The following is a 22,866-nucleotide window of genomic DNA, read 5'->3' on the forward strand; positions in this document are numbered from 1 at the left end:
ATTCTAGCTGAAATATGGAATATCTGATTAGAACAGCAAAATGGCTTTTCCTCTCCTACAACTGCGTTACCTCTCTGACTATCCAGTAGACCCTGGCTGATCTTCACATTTCTGTGGTGGACAGCTCCCACCTTTCAGCGAAGAGTAGTGAGCCAAGGGTTGTAGTGAATATTTATGTTAGTAAGGCTTTGTGAAGTACCTCTCAGTGTCCTGTAATAGGTTTGAAAAGATAAAATCTTTATTCTGACAATTGTAGTTTTTAGTTTTAAACTGCATCTTTATGGCACAACGTCCTCACTTTGTTGTATGTTTGCGATCTCACTGATTCACAAAATTTAATAAGGCCTCCTATTGGAGATGCACCTTATCCCAGCAAGAGTGCTTTTGCTGTTACTGCATATACTAGATCCCTGAAAAAAATATGCCATTCCAGCCAAAGCACTTTTTTGCTGATAAAATCGCATCTATACTAGGGCTTTTGCCGGTAAAGATCACACTCCTAACTGACATTTCTATACCAGGAAAAGTTTAAATCAGTGGCTGTCAACCTTTCCAGACTACTGTACCCCTTTCAGGAATCCGATTTGTGTTGTGTCCCCCCAAGTTTCACCTCACTTAAAAACACTTGCTTAAAAAATCAGACACAAAAATATAAAAGTGTCACAGCATGCTATTACTAAAAAATTGCCGATTTTCTCATTTTTACCATATAATTATAAAATAAATCAATTGGAATATAAATATTGTACTTACATTTCAGTGTATAGTATGTAGAGCAGTATAAACAAGTCATTGTCTATAAAATTTTAGTTTGTACAACCTTCGCCAATGCTTTTTACGTAGCCTGATGTAAAACTAGGCAAATATCTAGATGAGTTGATGTACCTACTGGAAGATCTCTGTGTACTCCCAGGGGTATGTATACCCCTATTTAAGAACCACGGGTTTAAAGTGTAGAGCTGACCTTTGTCTCAGTAGACCCCCTCTAGTCTTTAGCATCAATTAGGGCTTGCCTATTCTGGTTAATTTTGTTTAATTTCCTGTAGTATGAAATTAAAGGGCCTTAGTTAAAGTTCCTGAAATCCCAGTGTGGACACACTTGTTCAGAAATGTCCTTAATCCACTTCATTTTAATGTACTTCCAAAGTGAATTAAGCTAAAGGAAACTAAGGGTATGTCTACACTACGAAATTAGGTCAAATTTATAGAAGTCGTTTTTTTAGAAATCATTTTTATATAGTCGATCGTGTGTGTCCCCACACAAAATGCTCTAAGTGCATTAACTCGGCGGAGTGCTTCCACAGTACCGAGGCTAGCGTCAACTTCCAGAGCGTTGCACTGTGGGTAGCTATCCCACAGTACCTGCAGTCTCCGCCGTCCATTGGAATTCTGGGTTGAGATCCCAATGCCTAATGGGGCAAAAACATTGTCGCGGGTGGTTCTGGTACATGTCATCAGGCCCTCCCTCCGTGAAAGCAACGGCAGACAATTGTTTCGTGCCTTTTTTTCTGGGTTACCTGTGCAGACGCCATACCATGGCAAGCATGGAGCCCGCTCAGATCACTTTGGCAATTAGGAGCACATTAAACACCACGCACATTATCCAGCAATATATGCAGTGCCAGAACCTGCCAAAGTGAAACCGGGCGAGTAGGCGACGTCAGCGTGGTGACGAGAGTGATGAGGACATGGACACAGACTTCTCTCAAAGCACGGGCTCTGGCAATGTGGGCATCATGGTGCTAATGGGGCAGGTTCATGCCATGGAACACCGATTCTGGGCCTGGGAAACAAGCACAGACTGGTGGGACCGCATAGTGTTGCAGGTCTGGGACGATTCCCAGTGGCTGTGAAACTTTCACATGGGTAAGGGCACTTTCATGGAACTTTGTGACTTGCTTTCCCCTGCCCTGAAGTGCCAGAATACCAAGATGAGAGCAGCCCTTGCAGTTGAGAAGTGAGTGGCAATAGCCCTGTGGAAGCTTGCAACGCCAGACAGCTACCGGTCATTCGGGAATCAGTTTGGAGTGGGCAAATCTACTGTGGGGGTTATTGTGATGCAAGTAGCCAACACAATCAAAGATCTGCTGATATCAAGGGTTGTGACCCTGGGAAATGTGCAAGTCATAGTGGATGGCTTTGCTGCAATGGGATTCCCTAACTGTGGTGGGGCCTAGACGGAACCCATATCCCTATCTTGGCACCAGAGCACCAAGCCAGCGAGTACATAAACCACAAGGGGTACTTTTCAATAGTGCTGCAAACACTGGTGGATCACAAGGGACGTTTCACCAACATCAACATGGGATGGCCGGGAAAGGTACATGACACTCGCATCTTCAGGAACTCTGGCCTGTTTCAAAAGCTGCAGGAAGGGACTTTCTTCCCAAACCAGAAAATAACAGTTGGGGATGTTGAAATGCCTATAGTTATCCGTGAGGAACCAGCCTACCCCTTAATGCCATGACTCATGAAGCCATACACAGGCAGCCCAGACAGTAGTCAGGAGCTGTTCAACTACAGGCTGAGCAAGTGCAGAATGGTGGTAGAATGTGCATTTGGACGTTTAAAAGCACGCTGGCGCAGTTTACTGACTCGCTTAGACCTCAGCGAAACCAATATTCCCATTGTTATTACTGCTTGCTGTGCGCTCGATATCTGTGAGAGTAAGGGGGAAATGTTTATGGCAGGGTGGGAGGTGGAGGCAAATCGCCTGGCCGCTGGTTACACGCAGCCAGACACCAGGGCAGTTAGAAGAGCACAGGAGGGCGCGGTGCACATCAGGGAAGCTTTGAAAAACAGTTTCATGACCGGCCAGGCTATGGTGTGAAAGTTCTGTTTGTTTCTCCTTCATGGAACCCCCCACCCCGCCCCCTAGGTTCACTCTACTTCCCTGTAAGCTAACCACCCTCCCCTTGCCGCTTGCAGAGGCAATAAAGTCGTTGTTGCTTCACATTCATGCATTCTTTATTAATTCATCACACAAATAGGGGGGTAACTATCAAGGTAGCCCAGGAGGGGTGGTGGGGGAGGGAAGGACAAAGCTACACAGCATTTTAAAACTTTTTAAAACTTATTGAATGCCAGCCTTCTGTTGCTTGGGCAATCCTCTGGGGTGGAGTGGCTGGGTGGCCGGAGGCCCCCGCACCGTGTTCTTGGGCGTCTGGGTGAGGAGGCTATGGAACTTGGGGAGGAAGGCAGTTGGTTACACGGGGGCTGTAGCAGCGGTCTGTGCTCCAGCTGCCTTTTCTGCAGCTCAACCTTATGCTGGAGCATATTAGTTTGATCCTCTAGCAGCCTCAGCATTGAATCCTGTCTCCTCTCATCACGTTGCCACCACCTATCATCTTCAGCCCACCACTTACCCTCTTCAGCCCGCTACTTACTCTCTTCAGCCCGCCACCTCTCCTCCCAGTCATTTTGTGATTTCCTGCATTCTGACATTGTCTGCCTCCACGCATTCGTCTGTGCTTTGTCAGTGTTGGAGGACAGCATGAGGTCAGAGAACATTTCATCGCAAGTGTGTTTTTTTCGCCTTCTATCTTCACTCGCCTCTGGGAAGGAGAAGATCCTGTGATCCTTGAAACACATGCAGCTGCTGAAGGGAAAAAAAAGGGACACTGGTATTTAAAAATACACATTTTATAGAACAATGGGTACACTCTTTCATGGTAAACCTTGCTGTTAACATTACATACATAGCACATGTGCTTTCGTTACAAGGTCACATTTTGCCTCCCCACACCGCGTGGCTAACCCCTTCCCCCTCTCCCCCCACCGCGTGGCTAACAGCAGGGAACATTTCTGTTCAGCCATAGGCAAAGAGCCCAGCAGGAACGGGCACCTCTGAATGTCCCCTTAAGAAAAGCACCCTATTTCAACCAGGTGACCATGAGTGATATCACTCTCCTGAGGATAACACAAAGAGATAAAGAACAGATGTTGCTTGAACGTCAGCAAAAACTGGGACCACACACTGCCATGCTTTATTCTGCAGTGATTCCTGACTACGTGCTACTGGCCTGGCATGGTAAAGTGTCCTACCATGGTGGACAGAATAAGGCTGCCCTCCCCAGAAAGCTTTTGCAAAGGCTTTGGGAGTACATCCAGGAGAGATTTATGGAGATGTCCCTGGAGGATTTCCATTCCATTCCCAGACACGTTGACAGTAGCTGTATTGGCTGCCAATGCCAGGGCAAATTAATCATTAAACACGCTTGCTTTTAAACCATGTATACTATTTGAAAAGGTACACTCACCAGAGGTCCCTTCTCCGCCTGGCGGGTCCGGGAGGCAGCCTTGGGTGGGTTTGGGGGGTACTGGCTCCAGGTCCAGGGTGAAAAACAGTTCCTGGCTGTCGGAAAAACCGGTTTCTCCGCTTGCTTATTCTGAACTATCTACAACCTCCTCCTCCTCATCTTCCTCATCCCCAAAACCTGCTTCCATGTTGCCTCCCTCTCCATTGACAGAGTCAAAGCACACGGTTGGGGTAGTGGAGGCTGAACCCCCTAAAATGGCATGCAGCTCATCATAGAAACAGCATGTTTGGGGTTCTGACGCGGAGCAGCCATTTGCCTCTCTGGTTTTCTGGTAGGCTTGCCTCAGCTCCTTAAGTTTCACATGGCACTGCTTTGGGTCCCTGTTATGGCCTTTGTCCTTCATGCCCTGGGAGATTTTGACAAATGTTTTGGCATTTCCAAAACTGGAATGGAATTCTGATAACACGGATTCCTCTCCCCATACAGCGATCAGATCCCGTACCTCCTGTTCGGTCCATGCTGGAGCTCTTTTGCAATTCTGGGACTCCATCATGGTCACCTCTGCTGATGAGCTCTGCACTCACCTGCAGCTTGCCACGCTGGCCAAACAGGAAATGAGATTCAAAAGTTCGTGGGCCTTTTCCTGTCTACCTGGCCAGCGCATCTGAGTTGAGAGTGCTGTCCAGAGTGGTCACAGTGGAGCACTCTAGGAGAGCTCCTGGAGGCCAATACCGTCAAATTGCATCCACACTACCCCAAATTCGACCCGGCAAGGCTGATTTCAGCGCTAATCCCCTTGTCGGGGGTGGAGTAAAGAAATCGATTTTAAGAGCCCTTTAAGTTGGAAAAAAAGGGCTTCATCGTGTGGACGGGTTAAATAGATTTAATGCTGTTAAATTCGACCTCAGCTCCTAGTGTAGACCAGGACTAAGGCCACTTCTGAACTGAGATCATCCACAGAGGGATTTAATGCATTTTAACAAGTACGTCTACATTGCAGCCAGGGGTGTGCATGGTAACTCATGTGGACATACCCGTAGTTATACTCTAGCTAACCTGCTAAAAATAGAAGTGAAGATGCCCCGTCTCCCACCCCCCCAAACCCCACCAGGTATGTGCTTGCTTGTGCAGCTTACACAGAAAGTCCATGCCACAGCATCTTCACTTCTATTTTTAGCAAGCTAGCTAGAGTACAGCTACTGCAGATATGTCTACAGGAATTGCAAATCACACCACGGCTGCAGTGTAAACTACCCTGAGGCACATTAAATTCACACCTTTAGTTAACCTGGTTTAACTTTCTTGAACTTCCTCAGGTAGACATGCCCTTAGTGGGGTGCTATTGGAGTGAGAAACAGAATTCCTGCAGTACCTGAAAAATGTGGGCATTAAGTGCTGTTTTTTGTGTCTTGAGGAGATTGAAACAGATTGTGTCTAAATATATTAATACACCAATGTAAAAAGTTCTTTGTGGGTAGGCAGTCAGGTTTGGTTGTAATGAAGGCAACATCATTTCACATTGTGTGAACATAGCTCTGTAACCTCTGCACTCTCATCCGTTGATCAGAAGGCAGGCAATACAATGGGGAGGGATACACTGACGTGATTAAATCCCATGTTCCCATTGTTTTATAATCTTGACATTTGGTATATGCATCCATGGACCTCTGAGCACAGGTTGGGGAAACCTTTACATTTACATTCCACCCCTGATATTCTATTCTATTTTCCATCAAAGGTCACCAGTCCAAAACAGTTTACAAAAACAATACTAATGTCTCCTGTGAGGCATTGATGGTGCTCATGAGATCTCTAGTTTGGAGGAAATAAGGCCGCCTGAGGTTACTGGTTCTGTTCATTGGATTTTAGCCAAGGTAGTTGTTGAAGAGGGAGTAATTGTGCTGCATGGACCAATGCTGGTATCTGCTTCCATCAGAAAGGCAGACTGCTGTCAAGTAGCATTCAGAGATCACTATTTTCATACTGCCATAGTTGGGCATGGATAAAAAATTTCCTCTTGGCAGGTACATTTGTAAAAAAACAGTCTCTGTGTGGCATGCATGGATACGTTTATATACATGTATGTATAGACACCAAAACTCATCACACAAGACTCAAATTATTATTTGTATTACCATACTAGTCCTTGACCAGGACCCCAATGTGTTGAGTGCTGTACAAAAAGACAGTCCCAGCCCCGGAGAATTTACAATCCAAATATAAGACAAGTGACAACAGATGGATACAGACAGTTGAGGGAGTACCAGGAAGTAGTGAAATGATACTGGGCAGTCTGATCAGCAGTGGTCAGAATAACATTACGGTCATGCCAAAGTCAGGAGCTGGACAAATTCTTTCTCTGAGTGGTGTTACACTCAGGGACGGCTCTAGGCACCAGCAAAACAAGCAAGTGCTTGGGGTGGCACATTTCTAGGGGTGGCATTCCAGCGCTGGCCATGCCACCCCTAGAAATGTGCCCCCGCTGCCCCAGCTCGCCTCCGTTCTGCTGCTTCGCTCTCCCCCCTCCCTCCCAGGCTTGCCGTGCGCCAAACCACTGTTTTGCGCGGCAAGCCTGAGAGGAAAGGAGGAGAAGCCGAGCGGCGGCGCGCATGGGGGAGGTGGCGGCGGCAGAGTGGAGGTGAGCTGGGGCAGGGAGCGGTTCCTCTATTGCCCCCCATTACTTCCTGCGCTCCCCCTACCCCCGCTCACCTCTCCTCCACCTACTCCCCTGAACGCGCTGCCTCTCCCCCACCTGAAAGGGAGGGGGGAGAAGCGGAGCAGCAGCATGTTCAGGGGAGCAGGCGGAGCAGAGGTGAGCTTGGGCAGGGGGTTGTCGGGGGGGGGGAGCAGCACACCCGGGGGAGGAGGTGGGGCCAGGGATTTGGGGAAGGGGTTGGGAAGGGGCAGAGTTGGGGCTGGGGCTGGGGAGACCAAAAAAAGCTGGGGCGGCCAAAAATTTTTTTGCTTGGGGCAGCAAAAATCCTAGAGCCGGCCCTGGTTATACTTCACCACCTTGCACATCCCGTAGATTTGATATTAACCATATTAATATTTATCCCAATCCTCTTTACTTACTTGGTGTTCTGATGAATTTGGTATTTTGGTACATTTGTTTTATTTGGAAAAAAGGAGAATAAAAGTGATAAAACACCCTATATATATATATATATATATATATATATATATATATATATATATATATATATACAGTTCATGTTGTTGAAAAGCACCAGTAGCTCTGGATGCTTTTTGCAGTACCTGAAATAAAAACAACAAGCAAGAATAAATTGCACACAGCAAATGGCACAAAGCCACCCAGGCTGGAATAATTCTCCCCATATCTAGCCAGGCAACCTTCAACCCGCCTTCTGCTCCAAAGGAAAAGAGGATAAGCTTTGCAGAATGTCCTGGAAGCTAGCAATTCTAGCCTCTCTCACTGCAAAGGGACCAGTTCCAGAGTTGATGTGTTCTCATGGGAAAAGGCCCCACCCTTTTAAATCAGCTTTAGCACCTCTGCTAATAGCAGCTACCCTGATGCGGGAGGAAAGGGAAGGGTGTTACAGGAGTGTGGTAGGTTCTGAGGATGCTGGCTTTTTGTCTTTAGTTGACTCGCTCTTATGTCAGCTCAGGTCATTCCTATTGGGTACAGCAGAGGAGTGTAAAGGGCTGAGTGTCTCTGAGGCAGAGGGATGTAGGGGCTGGGATAAAGAGGTCTTGTAGAGGTAACCGTAGGGAACAACCAAACTTGGGAGCAAGGTAAGGCTGCAAACAACCTTTTCTTGTTTACGTTAACAATAAAGGCAAACCTCCAGAAGAGAGGAATGTTTGTTTTATCTTGCCCAGTGTGTATGCATTGTGTTCAGAGCAGATAGCATCACCCTACTTAGATAGAGGGTCTGTCAGGTGCCAAATCCATTTTGGGCTTCTATAGCCCAAAACCACCACCTGAAACTCAATCAGGCAGCCAGTGCAGATTATAGGCACTGTCGTTATTTGCTCTCCATGGCCCTAATTCAGGAAAACATCCGTATTAAGGAAAGTTCCCGTATTTCAACCAGGTTACCATGAACGATATCACTCTCCTGAAGGTAACACAGAGAGATAAAGAACGGATGTTGCTTGAATGCCAGCAAACACCGGGATTATACGCTGCCAGGCTTTGTCATGCAATGATACCAGATTACTTGCTATTAGCATGGCGTAGTAAAGTGTCCTACCATGGCGGACGGAATAAGACTGCTCTCCCCAGAAACCTTCTGAAAAGGCTTTTAGAGTATCTCCAGGAGAGCTTCATGGAGATGTCCCTGGAGGATTTCTGCTTCGTCCCCAGACATGTTAACAGACTTTTCCAGTAGCTGTACTGGCCACGAATGCATCCCAAGTCTTCAGGGCAAATTAATCATTAAACACGCTTGCTTTTAAAACATGTATTATATTTAAAAAGGTACACTCACCAGAGGTCCCTTCTTCGGCTTGTTGGGTTGGGAGGGTATTTAAGTCAGGGTGATAAAAAGATCCTGGCTGTTGGGGAGAATGGTGTGCTGTGTGCTCTCCTCAAGCTCGTCCTCCTCATCTTCCCTGTCAGCATGGTGGAGAGTTACCCCATCATCGGAATCCACGGACAGGGGTGGGGTAGTGGTGACGGCCCCCCTCCCCCAGAATTGCATGCAGCTCAGCGTAGAAGCGGCATGTCTGGGGCTCTGTCCAGGAGCGTTCGTTTGATTCTTTGGTTTTCTGGTACGTGTCTGAGCCCCTTAAGTTTCACGTGGCACTGTGTTGTGTCTCTGCTGTAACCTCTGTCCCTCATGGTCTCGGAGATTTTTTGAAATGTTTTGGCATTTCGTCTTTTGGAACGTAGTTCTGATAGCACGGATTCCTCTCCCCACACAGTGATCAGATCCAGTACCTCCCGTTTGGTCCATGCTAGAGCTCTTTTTCAATTCTGGGACTGCATGGTCACCTGTGCTGATGAGCTCGCCTGGCCAAACAGGAAATGAGATTCAAAAGTTCCCGGGGCTTTTCCTGTAAACCTGGCCAGTGCATCCGAGTTCAGAGTGCTGTCCAGAGCGGTCACAGTGGTGCACTGTGGGATAGCTCCTGGAGGCCAATACCATCTAATTGTGTCCACACTAACCCTATTCAAAATGGCGATGTTGATTTCAGCGCTAATCCCCTTATCGGGGAGGAGTCCAGAAATCGATTTTAAGAGCCCTTTATGTTGAAAAAAATGGTTTCGTTGTGTGGACGGGTGCAGGGTTAATTCGATTTAATGCTGCTAAATTTGACATAAACTCGTAGTGTAGACCAGGCCTAAGCATGTGTTTCCATCCCATCAAAGTCAGTGAACAGAGTTGGGCTCAAGCCTTAAGTGCTTTCCTGAATTGGGATTTAAGTGAAGCCCTGCTCGGTGCAGAATACTTCTTCTTACTCCTGCTTCTGAATGGCCCCAAGCTGAAGCCTGAAGCAGAGAGAGTATGCTACAGAGATCTAGTCCTTGAGTGGTAAAGGCATGGGTAACTCCAGCAAGGTCTGCACCCAAAAGAACCAGTAGTCCTCTTCTCACCAGGTGCTCTTGGCCTCAGCTGCTGTTTAAACAGCCCAGGATCTAGAAAGACACCCCCTCCCCCCAAGTTGCATAGCTGGGTAACAAACAATCCCTCAGTCTGCAGTGCTGACCCTTCTGCTTGCTGCCTGCTGCTCTCTCTCCGTGGGTTCCACTTCGGTCTGCTAGCCCTTACCCTGGCCCTCATCTCATTCAGATACTGAGTCACTCATCCTATTGCACCCCCCAGGGATGTGTAGAGATGCCACAGCCTGTATCTCCCCCTAATCCCAACAGCCTCCAGTATTCGGGTGAGCAGGAGGGGAGGCAGGACAGATTCCCCCACCCCCACAAGGCAGGGTATCCTGTCGTTTCTGATGTGTAAATAGCTATACCTCTGCAGGAAGTGTGGGTTGGTGAAGCATGTGGATTACCCCACATGGAGTGCGAGTAGAGTTGAAGATTCTTGTTCAAATTTATCTTCACAGCCAGTGAGTTAAGCACTTATAATGAACTTTGTCTTTTCCTCCCTCCTCCCTCCCTCAGGTGATCTTTGCTTTGAATCAGACTCTCTTGCAGCAGGAGAGCCTCCGAGCAGGAAGTCTCCAGACCCCATATACGACCGAGGACCTTATCGAGCATTACAACTGTGGGGACCTCAACTCCATCATCTTCAGCCATGACACTTCTCAAGTGAGTCTTGCTGCTGCACCCCCTGGTATTTCCCACCTGTCCCTGACTGCCAGAGAATCCCCTGATTCTGCCCTTCTGCCACACCAGCGTCCTTCAACGGACAGCACTGCCTCCACTCCGAAAAGGTCCGAGTATTGTTACCAATAAGTGGAACCACTTATTGTTCTGTTTAGTGTGGTAGAAACGGGAAGGGGGGAAATGGGGGGGGATGTTTCAAATGATTGTGCCTGCCTTCTTGTTAGGCTGTTCCCGATTTGCATTTTGGGGGGGTTTCTGTTCCTGTTAATTTGAACCTTTCCTTTCTTGCAACTTGAGAGAGTTAAAAGCTTTGCTCAGGAGTCCATGCAATCCAAGCATACTAACTAGTGTTAGTGTGACCGGATACAGCAGCAAAACCTGGGCTCCCATCATGCAAGGGGTTAACTCAGGCTTCCCTAGCATAGGTGTGCTGAGGAGGGGCTGTACGCTTAACAGGCTTTGCCAGGCAGGATATACAGGTATATCTGTCCTCCTCCCCTTGGTGGAGGTACAATTTAGAGTGTCAAAAGAGTGCTTTTGCCAGTAAAGCGTAAACCATTTCCCCAAACAGAATTAGCTATGCTAGCGAAAGGACATTGTTGCTGGTATAACTGCACATACAGTAGGGATTTAGCTATGTTGGTCGGGGGTGTGATTTCTTTCACCCTCCTAATTGATATAACAATGCCAGCAAAACCTTCTGGTGTCGACCAGGCTTAAGAGGGTACGTCTGCACTGCAGCTGGGAATGACCCTCCCAGCCCAGGGTGACAGACCCACGCAAGTTAGTCTGCTTCAGACAGCCGCATGGATTTTGTGGCTCTGGCGGAGACTTGGTCTAGCTACCCAAGCTCAGACCCAGGGGCTCAGGTGGGCGCGACAGCCCGAGCTCTCGCCCAATCTGCAGCATCCACATGCTAATTTTAGCATGCTAAGTTGTGTGGTTTGTTTTATGCTGCACAGCTTTGCCCCAGTTGAACACCCCTTTGCTGCTCCACTGCCATGTATTCTGCTGAACTCTCCCTCCCGCAGGTTACAATTATTTATCTAACACTTCGCCCCTTCAGCCTAGAACCACAGGGTCGGGTTGCCTCTCACTGGGGTGGTGGAACCAGTGCAAAGGAGAGGAGAATCAGGCCATAAGGGTTCTTTCCTGGTGGTGAGTTAGGAATGATCACCCCCATCCTACAGACGGGGAGAATGAGGCAGCAAGAGATTCGTGGCCAGTGTTTCAAATGTGCTGCACGCTACTATCTTCCCTGGATTTGATTTGCACTTGTGGGCTCTCAGCACCTGGGAGAATCAGGCCCTGTGGGACTTGTCCAAGATGACTGAGCGGGTCGTTGGCAGAGGGCCAGATTCTGCATGTGAGAACGCTGCTCTAGATCCGGAGAAATGTCTTTCGAATTACAGCTGGTTTACATTGGGCCAGATGCTGATCCTGGTTATGCCAGTCAGGAACAGGACAAAGATCCTCTCACTCCTGGTCTGCTTCTCTAACTGCTAGCTCACACTGTCTTTCCTTTGATAGGCCCCTTCACAAATGTGGGTAAAGATTGCTAACTAGCTGACTTGAGTGGCTGCTTTTCTCTCCAGCCAGGATCAGAACATGCTCTGTCCTATACTCTAGCTTGTTGCCTGTAGACAGCGGAGTTTTCCCTGGCCTTTCCTTTGAGACAAACAGGATGTCTGACTGTTTAATTTTAGCACCAAAGCTCCGAGAGGTCACTTTTATTTTTTAAAGGCCTCTTTGGCATTAGGTTGTATAAGGGAAGAATCAGTTTAGTCCCAGTGGAGAGGAAGCCCAGGCTTTTTGTGCTAATAATGACACATGCATGTGAGCCTCACCTTGGCACCTATGTAACACTGGACAAATCACAAGCACTTTAATGCCTGTATTTCTCCCATCTTGGCAGTGGGGAGCATAGGCGCCGACTCCGTGGGTGCTCGGGGGCTGGAGCACCACAGGGAAAAATTGGTGGGTGCTCTGCACCCACCGGCAGCTCCCCGCCCCGCCCCAGTTTACCTCCGCCTTTGCTTCCTTTCCTGAGCACGCCGTGTCCCCACTTCTCCTCCCTGTGCTTGCTGCCACAAAACAGCTGTTTTGCGGCTTAACAAGCTCCAGGAGGGAAGGGGGAGGAGTGGGAATGTGGCGCGCTCAGGGGAGAAGGCAGGGAAGGGGGGGCCGGGGGGGGATTTGGGAAAGGGGTTGGAATAGGGGCAGGGAGGGGGTGGGGACTTTGGGGAAGGGGTTGTAATGGGGGGCAGGGCAGGAGGGGGAGGGGCAGGGGCGGAGTTGGGGAGGGGTCGGGGACAGACTGGGGTTGAGCATCCACCGGCACCAGCAGAAGTCAGCACCTATGGTGGGGAAAGCAGTCGCCTCCTCACAGTGGTTCATGGATTGGCTACTTCATGTTTGTCAAGCCCTTTGAGCTCCTTGGATTGTTTGCACTTCTAGAGTACGTGCAGTTTTTATATATAGTCCTATCGCTGTTGTGTTAGTATCGGAGCCCTGTCTTGGGAGAGGGCATGCTTTGCATTTAACCCTGCTCTTTTGTAGCCTAGTTATTTGGTGGAGACTTGTGGCAGCAAAGAGGTGTCTAAGAGGATTGTGTTGAAAGCATGTCAGCTCAAGGGGGGGAGGGATTATATAGGAGGGCAGAAGGGTGTATATGGCCTGATTTGTGTTCAGGTTTTGTATTGGTGTAATTCTGTCTGTTAGTTAATAATTATACCAGTGCAATCCTGCATGCAACTCATATGGGTGTATAAAAGTGTTTTATACCAGTAGAGTTGTTCCCCTTCCCATATGGGAAAAGCTATACTGGTATAATATGTATGTGTGTACATAACTGCATCCACATTCCGGGGATGGAGTTAACGCCATACAACTCTGTAGTGCAGACAAGGCCTAAGTAGGAGAACTGGGATGAAACAAAGAAAGATTGGGTTTAGACTGAATATCAGGAAAAACGAACGAAACCACGCAGTGTCCATTGCGGGAACAGTCTCCCAAGCAGTGAGATGGAATCCCCAGTTCTCTGATACTATAAACGACAAGAAAATGCCCTGTAGGGAATCATTTGGCCTTGTCAGGGTAGTGGCTAGGTCTCAAATATTAGACTTCTGTTACTTCAGAGTGTGAAGTTCTGCCTAGCCCCTTATGTACATCAATGAAAACGTAGGTCTCAACCTAGCAGAGCTGAGTGAGAGCTCGGTGATGGGAGGGGTTCCCTGCTGATCTAACATTTCCCTCTATGGCAGAGCTCGTTCAGTGGGGTGCCCTGTGGAGCTGGAGCTACTGTTATGTTCAGTCCATTGTGCCAGTCTCCTGGCACTGAGCTTTGTGTGTGTGTCACTGTCTCTTTGTTGTTGTGCACACCTAACCTCGGGGTGCTTTGCAGCTGAGTGAATTGTTGGCAATGATAATAATAAATAGCATGTAGTTCTTATTTCGCATTTTCCTCCACAGATCTTAAAGCACTTAACAAAGGAGGTGAGCATCATTATCCCCATTTCACAGATGACCATACAGATTAGACATGTTTATTTTATTCGATTACTACAGATTACAGGCGATTAACCTTGCTTCCTGTCCCGAGGAGAGAACTGCTCTGTTGATACCATGCCTCATGTCTCCAAGGGACAAGTTGCCCTTCACCTACACGACAGTCCTTTTTCTCCACCACATAAAGCTCACCATCAGAGACAGATTCTATGTGAGCTAGGTCAAAGAGTGACCTCCCTGCGGCCCTAATAGTCTAAATCTGTTAAAACAGCAATTCCCAACCAGTTGGATATGATCTGGGAAGTGCTCACACCCCATTGGCGGAGAAATGACAAACAAAAAACAAAACCTGCCAAATTCTGTGGGAGCCAACAAGGGGAAGGAATGAGCAAGGCACTGTCTTCCTCCTGGAGCTCCTCAATCTTACATCACTTACTCCCCCTCTCGCCCCCCTTGAATCTGGGCGGTTTTGTTTTTTAATCTCCTTCCTCTGAAGCATCAGGGTTGGCCTCAGCTGGAAATGGGATGTTGGATGGGGCAGGCCAGGGCTCTGAGGTGGTACCAAGCATTCTCTCTCTCAGATACTTGGCTGGCTGGTTCTTGCTCACATGCCCAGGGTCAAACTGATCACAATGTGTGGGGTGGGGTCAAGAAGGAATTTTCCCCCCAGTTGAGGCTGACCATGACCTCAGGGGTTTTTCAACTTCCTCTGCAGTGTGCCAGTGCATTATCCGGGTATATCTCACTTCATCATTTCCCTGACACTGCAGGGGCCTTCGGCACTGGTGCCCCTTGGTGTCAAAGAATGGCAAAGGATTGTGGGGGAGGGGGGGTTGCAGCAGGCAGCCACAGGTGGATTTGGGGTTATTGGGGTGTGTGTGAGGGGTGTTTGAGAACAAATGTTTAAAGGATGCTGTAATGACATCAGGTCTGGGGACCACCTTGTAAATGATGCACATGAAGCTGGTTGAAAAATGGGAGCGTTCTTTATGAAAAAATTGTCCCTTTTTGGGAAAAACTTAGACATTTTTTGACCAACCGTAGTTGCTTGGTTATTATTCTCCCCCACCCAGCGCGGCTTGCGGGACAGCAGGCAAATGGCTCATGTGGCACTGTCCCTATGATCTTAATCTTGTAATACTTGGTGGGTTTAGGGAAAAGGTATGAAGCTAAAGATAGCCAATGACAAATACGGATTTCCTTTAGCCGTACATGCAGGATTCAAGAGCTACTATCTGACAAACCCAGAACGACTGTTTTCTTTGTATCAACCTAAAACAAATTCAGTTGCACAGGTTGTAAAATCACATACTTGGAGAACTGGAGCATTTTTAAAAATTCATTGAGAGGGGTTTTTGTCCTGCTGTACATGTTTTTTTTGGGGGGGTGAGGAGGAATGCCAGGCTCCTCGATGCCTGACCTTGACAATCTTCATCTCCTTGGAATAAACCGGTGGAATAAAGTCATTTCCCACAAAGATTTTTCTTTCTTGCCTAGGTCCCAAATTTCATTAACTCCACCCTGCCACCCCACGAGCGCATTACCGCCCAAGAGATAGACAGCTATTTCCGCCAGGAGCTGATCTACAAGCGCAATGAGAGGATGGGAAAGAGAGTGAAGGACCTGCTGGAGGAGTACCCTGACAAGAGTTTCTTCTTTGCATTTGGAGCCGGTACGTGCTAGACGAGCTCTTGAATTTGATTACTTTCTTCCTGCATTTTTACAATCTCTGCTTTCAAGCCCCAGATTCTATTATGAATCCCCATGCAGAACTCACTGCAGGATCAGACCCTTAAAGGCATAACAAACCCTCTTCCCTTAGTTAGTTCTTTAGCCGTAGACTATTATTCAAATTAAAGATAAATGTGAACTCTTTGAAGCTCACCCTGTAGGTAAGCAGGGTTGTTGAAGGTGCATATTTAGTTTACTGCCTCATGCTAGCTTAAGTATGAAACGTTAGTTGGTTGATGAGTATCTAGTTCAATCAGTAGTGCCAAGACACTTCCAATGAGATTGGGACCCCATTGTGCTATGTGATATACATGTGCATAAGGGACAGTCCTTGCCAGGGTGAATTTATTCAAATCAAAGTGATTTGAATCACCTGATTTTAATCGAGATTTAAAGATGCAAGCAAGAAACCTTGATTTAAGTAATTGATTTTAATTGTGCTTTGCATTTGTACTTTTTAGTTATTTTCCTAAGGAACAGTGGATTCTCATTGGTTGGTAACCATTAAAACATGCTGATTTACAACTAAATAGAACTAAATCTGATACTTGTACTGTATCCTCCTGGTTAGCAAATAGATCTAGACACATTTATTTTTACAGTCTTAGAAATGGTGAATTTTCTTATTTACTAGATGATTGATTTTCTACTCATGATTTGTGTCAATCATGGAAATTGGTACTCAACTAAAAATGCACAAAACCAGCATTTGCAAATTTTGTAATTACTTGACTAAAACTACATTAATGATGCTGGATACTAGTTTCTATGTAAGTTTACCAAAACATATTTTGCATTTAAAATTAACTGATATATTAAACAAAGTATTATCTGTATGTAATGTGTTGAACTAACTGTTTGTGATCACCACATCCTTCAAGATTTTAGAACTAATAGACCATACTTTCACACCTAGTTTTTATTCATAGACTGGAAGAGGAAAACAAGCATTCCTGCTTTTTCAACTCCCAGTTGCTTTCTTAACTTTGAATGAACTAGTAATTGAACTGTACTAGTTTGAATAAACTGAAATGAAGAAAATATTCTCTCTGCACTTGCAGAGCAGGCTACTGCTGTCAAAAACTGGTTGAGCACTCTCTGGTTCCAGTTACTGAGCCAGTGACTTCCACCAGGTCAGTGGTTGGACTTTCTTTAACACTTGGCAGCAAACATGTAGTGCAATATTATTTTTTGCATTGAATTTAAATGGTGTTATTAGATTATAAAAGTGTAGGCCTTAACACAGGTTGTCAATTTCAAAGTTAATTTTAAATGTTTATTTTTAATAATCAACCTGTATTTAATAAAAATCTGATCTAAATAAAAAAATAGATCTTTTTAATTTAAAAACCCCTTCATTTTTATACACCCTGGTCCTTACACTGAAGAGCTGACAGTCTAAATAGACAACGCAGGCAAAGGCTGATAGGGGTGGGGGACAGAAACACAGAGAGGGGAAGTGACTTGCTCAAAGTCACACCAGTAGATCTGTGGACCAGACAAGGATAGAGCCTAGGTCTCCAGATTCCCAGCCTAGTGCCCTACCCACTGCCTCCCAGTTAAATTTGTCTGTAAATCTTAATGGCCACTGGAAAGGGAAATGCAGCTAAAACCACGCTCAAGGAGAGCAGCATCCTGTCAAGCATGAGATGCACATGACACATTCATCTGATCAGTGGATGTTGCTTCAGTGAGGGTGGAAGGTCTAGATAAGGAAAGGGAAATGTTTATCTAAATGCAGTAACAGCATTTACAGTAAGGAGAAATCTTACACATGCAGCAGGGAGCTCTGGTTATGGGCTATCTGCTTAGCATAATGAGGATCTCTCACATTGAGCAGGGCAGTAATGAAAGGTAGCTGATAGTACCTGTTCAGGCATGCATAAAGATTGTATACATACCATCCTTCTGCACTAATACACTGCTGCATACAGCTCTCCACCATGGAGAAAAGTGAATCAGACACAGGTTACTTGGGTTAGGGCATTTGGGTGTGTGACACAAGTTCAGACTTTGTCTGTCCTTGGCCTAGCCAGTACAAATTAGCTGCCAACACCACTTTCTAAACTCCTGTCATATCAAAGCAGCATGCGAATCCCTGATGGATTTCTATCCGTAGATAGGAAACAAACACCAGCCACAGAAGAAGGCATAATATTCTTTCCTCATGAGAAGAGCTAGTCCTTGCCAGGTACTGCCCCAGTAACTGGGTCATAACTGAAACTGAACGGCTGACGTTCAAATGCAAAAGAGTTCATATGGACACAACTGTGAGCATGAAACTAGCTTGTCCCAGAAGCACTGTCCTCTAAGGAGTAATGACCTCCCAGCACATGCAATGAAATGGGCAGGAATAAACCAGACATTTAAAGATACCTATTCCTGAGTTTTCTTCCCTATCTTCCATTTTGTTTATTTCTTCTCTCTCTCAAGACAGGTCTACACAACAACTTACATGCAGTGTGCCAGGGTGTGAATCTACAGCATAAATGTACATCGAGTTGTTTGAAATGGGAGTACGGCAAAGTGCCCTACAGCAGTGCTACTCAAAGTGGTGGTCCGCGGACCGGTGCCGGTCCGCAAGCCATCGGCTGCCGGTCTGTGCGCACATTGAAAAAAAAAATGCCAATTCCCCACATCAGATAGCTTGAGAACCACTGTCCTACAGAACTTTTAGTGCGTAGGAGCAGAGTCTACACAGCCAGTTAGTGTGCGGCAAGCTGGCCTGTTCTACATTCATTTCACACCCTGGCTTGTCATGCAGTAACTCATTATGTAGACAAGCCCTCAATTTATTTGCCACTGTCGTCATCTCATACAATCTTCTCTGGCTTCCTCAGTTCTCTATCTCTTCGCTCTCTGGCACCTGCCTCCCTGTCACTTCCCTTAGATTTTTAAAAACCATTCCAAGACATCTTTGCTCTTCCCTTCATCCTCTTCTTCTCCTTCCTTCACTTCACCATTCCCCTCGCTCTCCCTTTCAATTGACACACTCCCTTCTCCATTCCCCCCACTGCACTTTCTCTTCTCAAATTCCTCTTCTCCCCTGCCTATGGGGGAAGAGCTCTTGTACTTCTGCAAGGAAATGATGCTGTGGGAAATAGCCAGCCCTGTACCTGTTGAGCTCCAGGTCACAACAGACACTTTGCATGCAGCCTGCGGGAAGTACACTGCTGCTTCTCGCTCTCCACACACCAGTCAAACCTTTCTCAGTGCTTCCAGTGTACTTTCTATGCCCCACCTGCTGGAAGTTTCCAAGCCATTAGCATTGTTTCTTCTCTTCCCCAGGGACACACACACACACACACACACACACACTCACTCACTCTGTACAGGGGCCAATTTGGAAAGTGTCCCATTGTCATGTCTTTCTGTGGTACTTATCTGGCCACATCTGAGCACTCTCACATTTTTAATGTATGTATTCTCACAGCACCCCAGCAAGGAAGGGCAGGGCTGTTATCCCCCTGGGGAACTGAGGTACAGAGAGAGGATAAGTGACGTGCTCAAGAGCACACAGGAAGCCTCTGGCGGAGCAGGGAATTGAATGCAGGTGTCCCAAGTCACATACTTGTGCCTTTAGCCAGTGGATCATCTTTGTATTTGGGTGTATGTCTTTGCTCTTCTCATCAGCCATTGGGTTAAAAAAGTTCAATAACACCACTGTAGATCACCCAGAAAGCAGTACAGGCCCCAGATCATGTTCCTACTGAAAAAAACAAGGGCTGTATTATTCTGAAGCTATTAACACAGACTGAATGTTGGCAAACTGTCAGTAAGGCTACAAAAAGAAGGGCTATGGTCAACATTTCTTCTGTTACCAAAAGAAAAAAAATCAACCAATTACTGAAGGAAATAATGAAGCTGTTCGCTTACTATGACGCAGATTTGTATGACAGTAAACCTCCAGGGAATGCTGTTTTCTTTCCCTAAGTTTTTGTTTTGTTTTGTTTTTACAGACCACCCAGAAAGGGGAATTGGTATGAACAGCCCGATTAGCCAATGTCTGAATTAACAATTCAGCAAATCGTTAGAGACTAAACATCTCAGAAACACCAGGTCTTACTAGTTTTCCTGCTTTGTGACTTAATATGCTCTAAATTAAAATTAATTCACAGACAGTCCAGCACCGTCTAAGACATGTGTACTGAAAGGAGCAGTTGTGATCAGGGAGAAGGTTTGTAGGTTATCACAAAAGAGGGATTGTCACTGACCAAGTGCACAACTGGTAAATAGGTGGTAGATTGTAATAGGAGAGGGACTTGGTTAGAAAGAGAGATGACATGCTACTGTTTAAGGGACTGAGCCAATGCCTACTGGAGTCAATGGAAAGGCTCCCACTGACTTCACTGGGCTTTAAATATGACCATAAGGCATTTGTCAGACCCCATCGGTGTGCAAGACTCTACATCATGCCATGGGAATTTTAGATGGTCAACTCTGTGGGGCAGGAATTGTCATGTCCTGTATATTTGTCCAGCATCTAGAACAATTGGGTCCCCCCCGATTGGCCTCTAGGCCTTACTGCAATAAAAATGTTAATTAGTATCAGTTCTTATGATTTGTTTATTGTTTTGAAAAAGATGCAATTTAGGGCAAGAAGCCTGAAGAATCTTAATTAAAAGTGAAAGTCGTAATTGTAACTGGGTTACAGCCTGCAGGACAGAGGAGATTGATGACATGAGCTAGCAGAAATATTTGTAAAATAAAAGAAAGAATTCCAGGCCAGGATACATTTGTTGTACTTCTAGGGAGGTTTTTAAAAACCCTAAGGAACAGATGGTAGGATTTTCAGTTACCTAGGCAAGTTGGGAGCCTGATTCCCTTTGAAGGTTAACTGGAGTTAGGAGGGTAATTTGCTCAGGCACTTTTGAAATTCCCGCCTACAGTCTAAATAATCAGACCTGGGACTCCAGGAGTAAATAGGGAATGCAGCCAGAGCTACTTTGTGCAAAGGATGCTAAACTCAGACAGTCAGTTACTGGAAAAGCCAACAGACGCAGAGTATAAAGACACTCAAGAAACACACTCGGGCCCGAAAGAGAAGACCGATTTGAAAAAAACCAAACCCAAAAAGGAGCAGGCAAGTGAGATCACAATATACCAGATTAAGTCAATTTTGCCTCTCCCTGTGCGTGAAGGGCCTGATTCCCCGCTGTGCTACTCCACTTCTGGAATGCAGCATCATTTGGACCTCCATGAGAGGAATAGAAGGGCAGAGTCCCAGAAGATGTGTGAACATGACTTGAGAGTGGCCAATCCAACTTGGCAGCTTTTCTGTCTGTTTACTCAGAAGCTTCTTGGAGACTACAGCTAGTGTAGGATTATCATAATGTCAGACTCCAATGGGGATGTAGTCTGTGGAACCGAGAATCATTTCCAAAGCCCCACAGATCACATGAAGGGCACTCAGCCTGGAGTCTATGACAAATATACACAGGTGAAGTTTGAGTGTGCAAAAATACCCCTTGCAAGGTATCTGTGGAATCTTCAAAAATAAGGTAAGTCAGAAGAGAGAGAGAGAGAGAGAGTTGCAGAGAGAAGATCTCAATGGTGGTCGGCTGGCAGCTCCTTGTCTGTGCTAGAGTTCCCTTGTTAGTAGCAGGTGGTGGGAGATTGTTTCTAAAAAAAAAAGCTAGTGTAGACATGTCCCCAAAGCCCTTTCTCTGGAAATCTCCCACCACTGGGCTACCACCAACACAGCTCTCTCCAGTCATAGCAACCATGAGAACACTCATGCAAAACAGGGCATAGGTATTTTACCACTATGTTTCCTAATGCTGCTGGTCTTGCTGTCATGGTGATAAAAGCATGAGCTGCCAGTTTACACTAATACCTCCATCACTGATAGGGCTGGTGCAGCTGCAGCTAGATTTCCAGCAAAATGCCAGTGCAGATACACCGTTGATAGGCAACCTGCCAGAATGGAAAGGTTTTCTTTAATTTATATTTACTCAGGAAAATCTTCCTTCAAGCTATGATTTACTTAGTTGTCAGGCATTCAACGTTTAAGACTTGTTTTGAAATAAGTGGGTTTGGGAGTCTGCTATAGACCACCGGACCAGGGGGATGAGGTGGATGAGGCTTTCTTCCGGCAACTCACGGAAGCTACTAGATCGCATGCCCTGATTCTCATGGGTGACTTTAATTTTCCTGATATCTGCTGGGAGAGCAATACAGCGGTGCATAGACAATCCAGGAAGTTTTTGGAAAGCGTAGGGGACAATTTCCTGGTGCAAGTGCTAGGGGAGCCAACTAGGGGGAGCGCTTTTCTTGACCTGCTGCTCACAAACCGGGTAGAATTAGTGGGGGAAGCAAAGTGGATGGGAATCTGGGAGGCAGTGACCATGAGTTGGTTGAGTTCAGGATCCTGACGCAGGGAAGAAAGGTAAGCAGCAGGATACGGACCCTGGACTTCAGGAAAGCAGACTTTGACTCCCTCAGGGAACAGATGGCCAGGATCCCCTGGGGGACTAACATGAAAGGGAAGGGAGTCCAGGAGAGCTGGCTGTATTTCAAGGAATCCCTGTTGAGGTTACAGGGACAAACCATCCCGATGAGTCGAAAGAATAGTAAATATGGCAGGCGACCAGCTTGGCTTAATGGTGAAATCTTAGCGGATCTTAAACATAAAAAAGAAGCTTACAAGAAGTGGAAGGTTGGACATATGACCAGGGAAGAGTATAAAAATATTGCTCGGGCATGTAGGAAAGATATCAGGAGGGCCAAATCGCACCTGGAGCTGCAGCTAGCAAGAGATGTCAAGAGTAACAAGAAGGGTTTCTTCAGGTATGTTGGCAACAAGAAGAAAGCCAAGGAAAGTGTGGGCCCCTTACTGAATGAGGGAGGCAAGCTAGTGACAGAGGATGTGGAAAAAGCTAATGTACTCAATGCTTTTTTTGCCTCTGTTTTCACTAACAAGGTCAGCTCCCAGACTGCTGTGCTGGGCATCACAAAATGGGGAAGAGATGGCCAGCCCTCTGTAGAGATAGAGGTGGTTAGGGACTATTTAGAAAAGCTGGACGTGCACAAGTCCATGGGGCCGGACGAATTGCATCCGAGAGTGCTGAAGGAATTGGCGGCTGTGATTGCAGAGCCCTTGGCCATTATCTTTGA

The 22,866-nt window shown here is 46.4% G+C and overlaps 1 protein-coding gene across 1 annotated transcript in view; it reads left to right on the plus strand.

The window, feature by feature from the left end:
• Nucleotides 1–22,866, plus strand: part of TRABD2A (TraB domain containing 2A) — a 108,165-nt gene that overhangs the window by 57,194 nt on the left and 28,105 nt on the right. Inside the window, exons 3-4 of the mRNA XM_038402835.2 lie at nucleotides 10,348–10,494; nucleotides 15,517–15,691. Of these exons, the coding sequence (XP_038258763.1) occupies nucleotides 10,348–10,494; nucleotides 15,517–15,691 (322 nt within the window). The remainder of the gene's footprint in view (nucleotides 1–10,347; nucleotides 10,495–15,516; nucleotides 15,692–22,866) is intronic.

The sequence above is a fragment of the Dermochelys coriacea genome, chromosome 5 (assembly GCF_009764565.3).
Source record: "Dermochelys coriacea isolate rDerCor1 chromosome 5, rDerCor1.pri.v4, whole genome shotgun sequence".
NCBI lineage: Eukaryota > Metazoa > Chordata > Testudines > Dermochelyidae > Dermochelys > Dermochelys coriacea.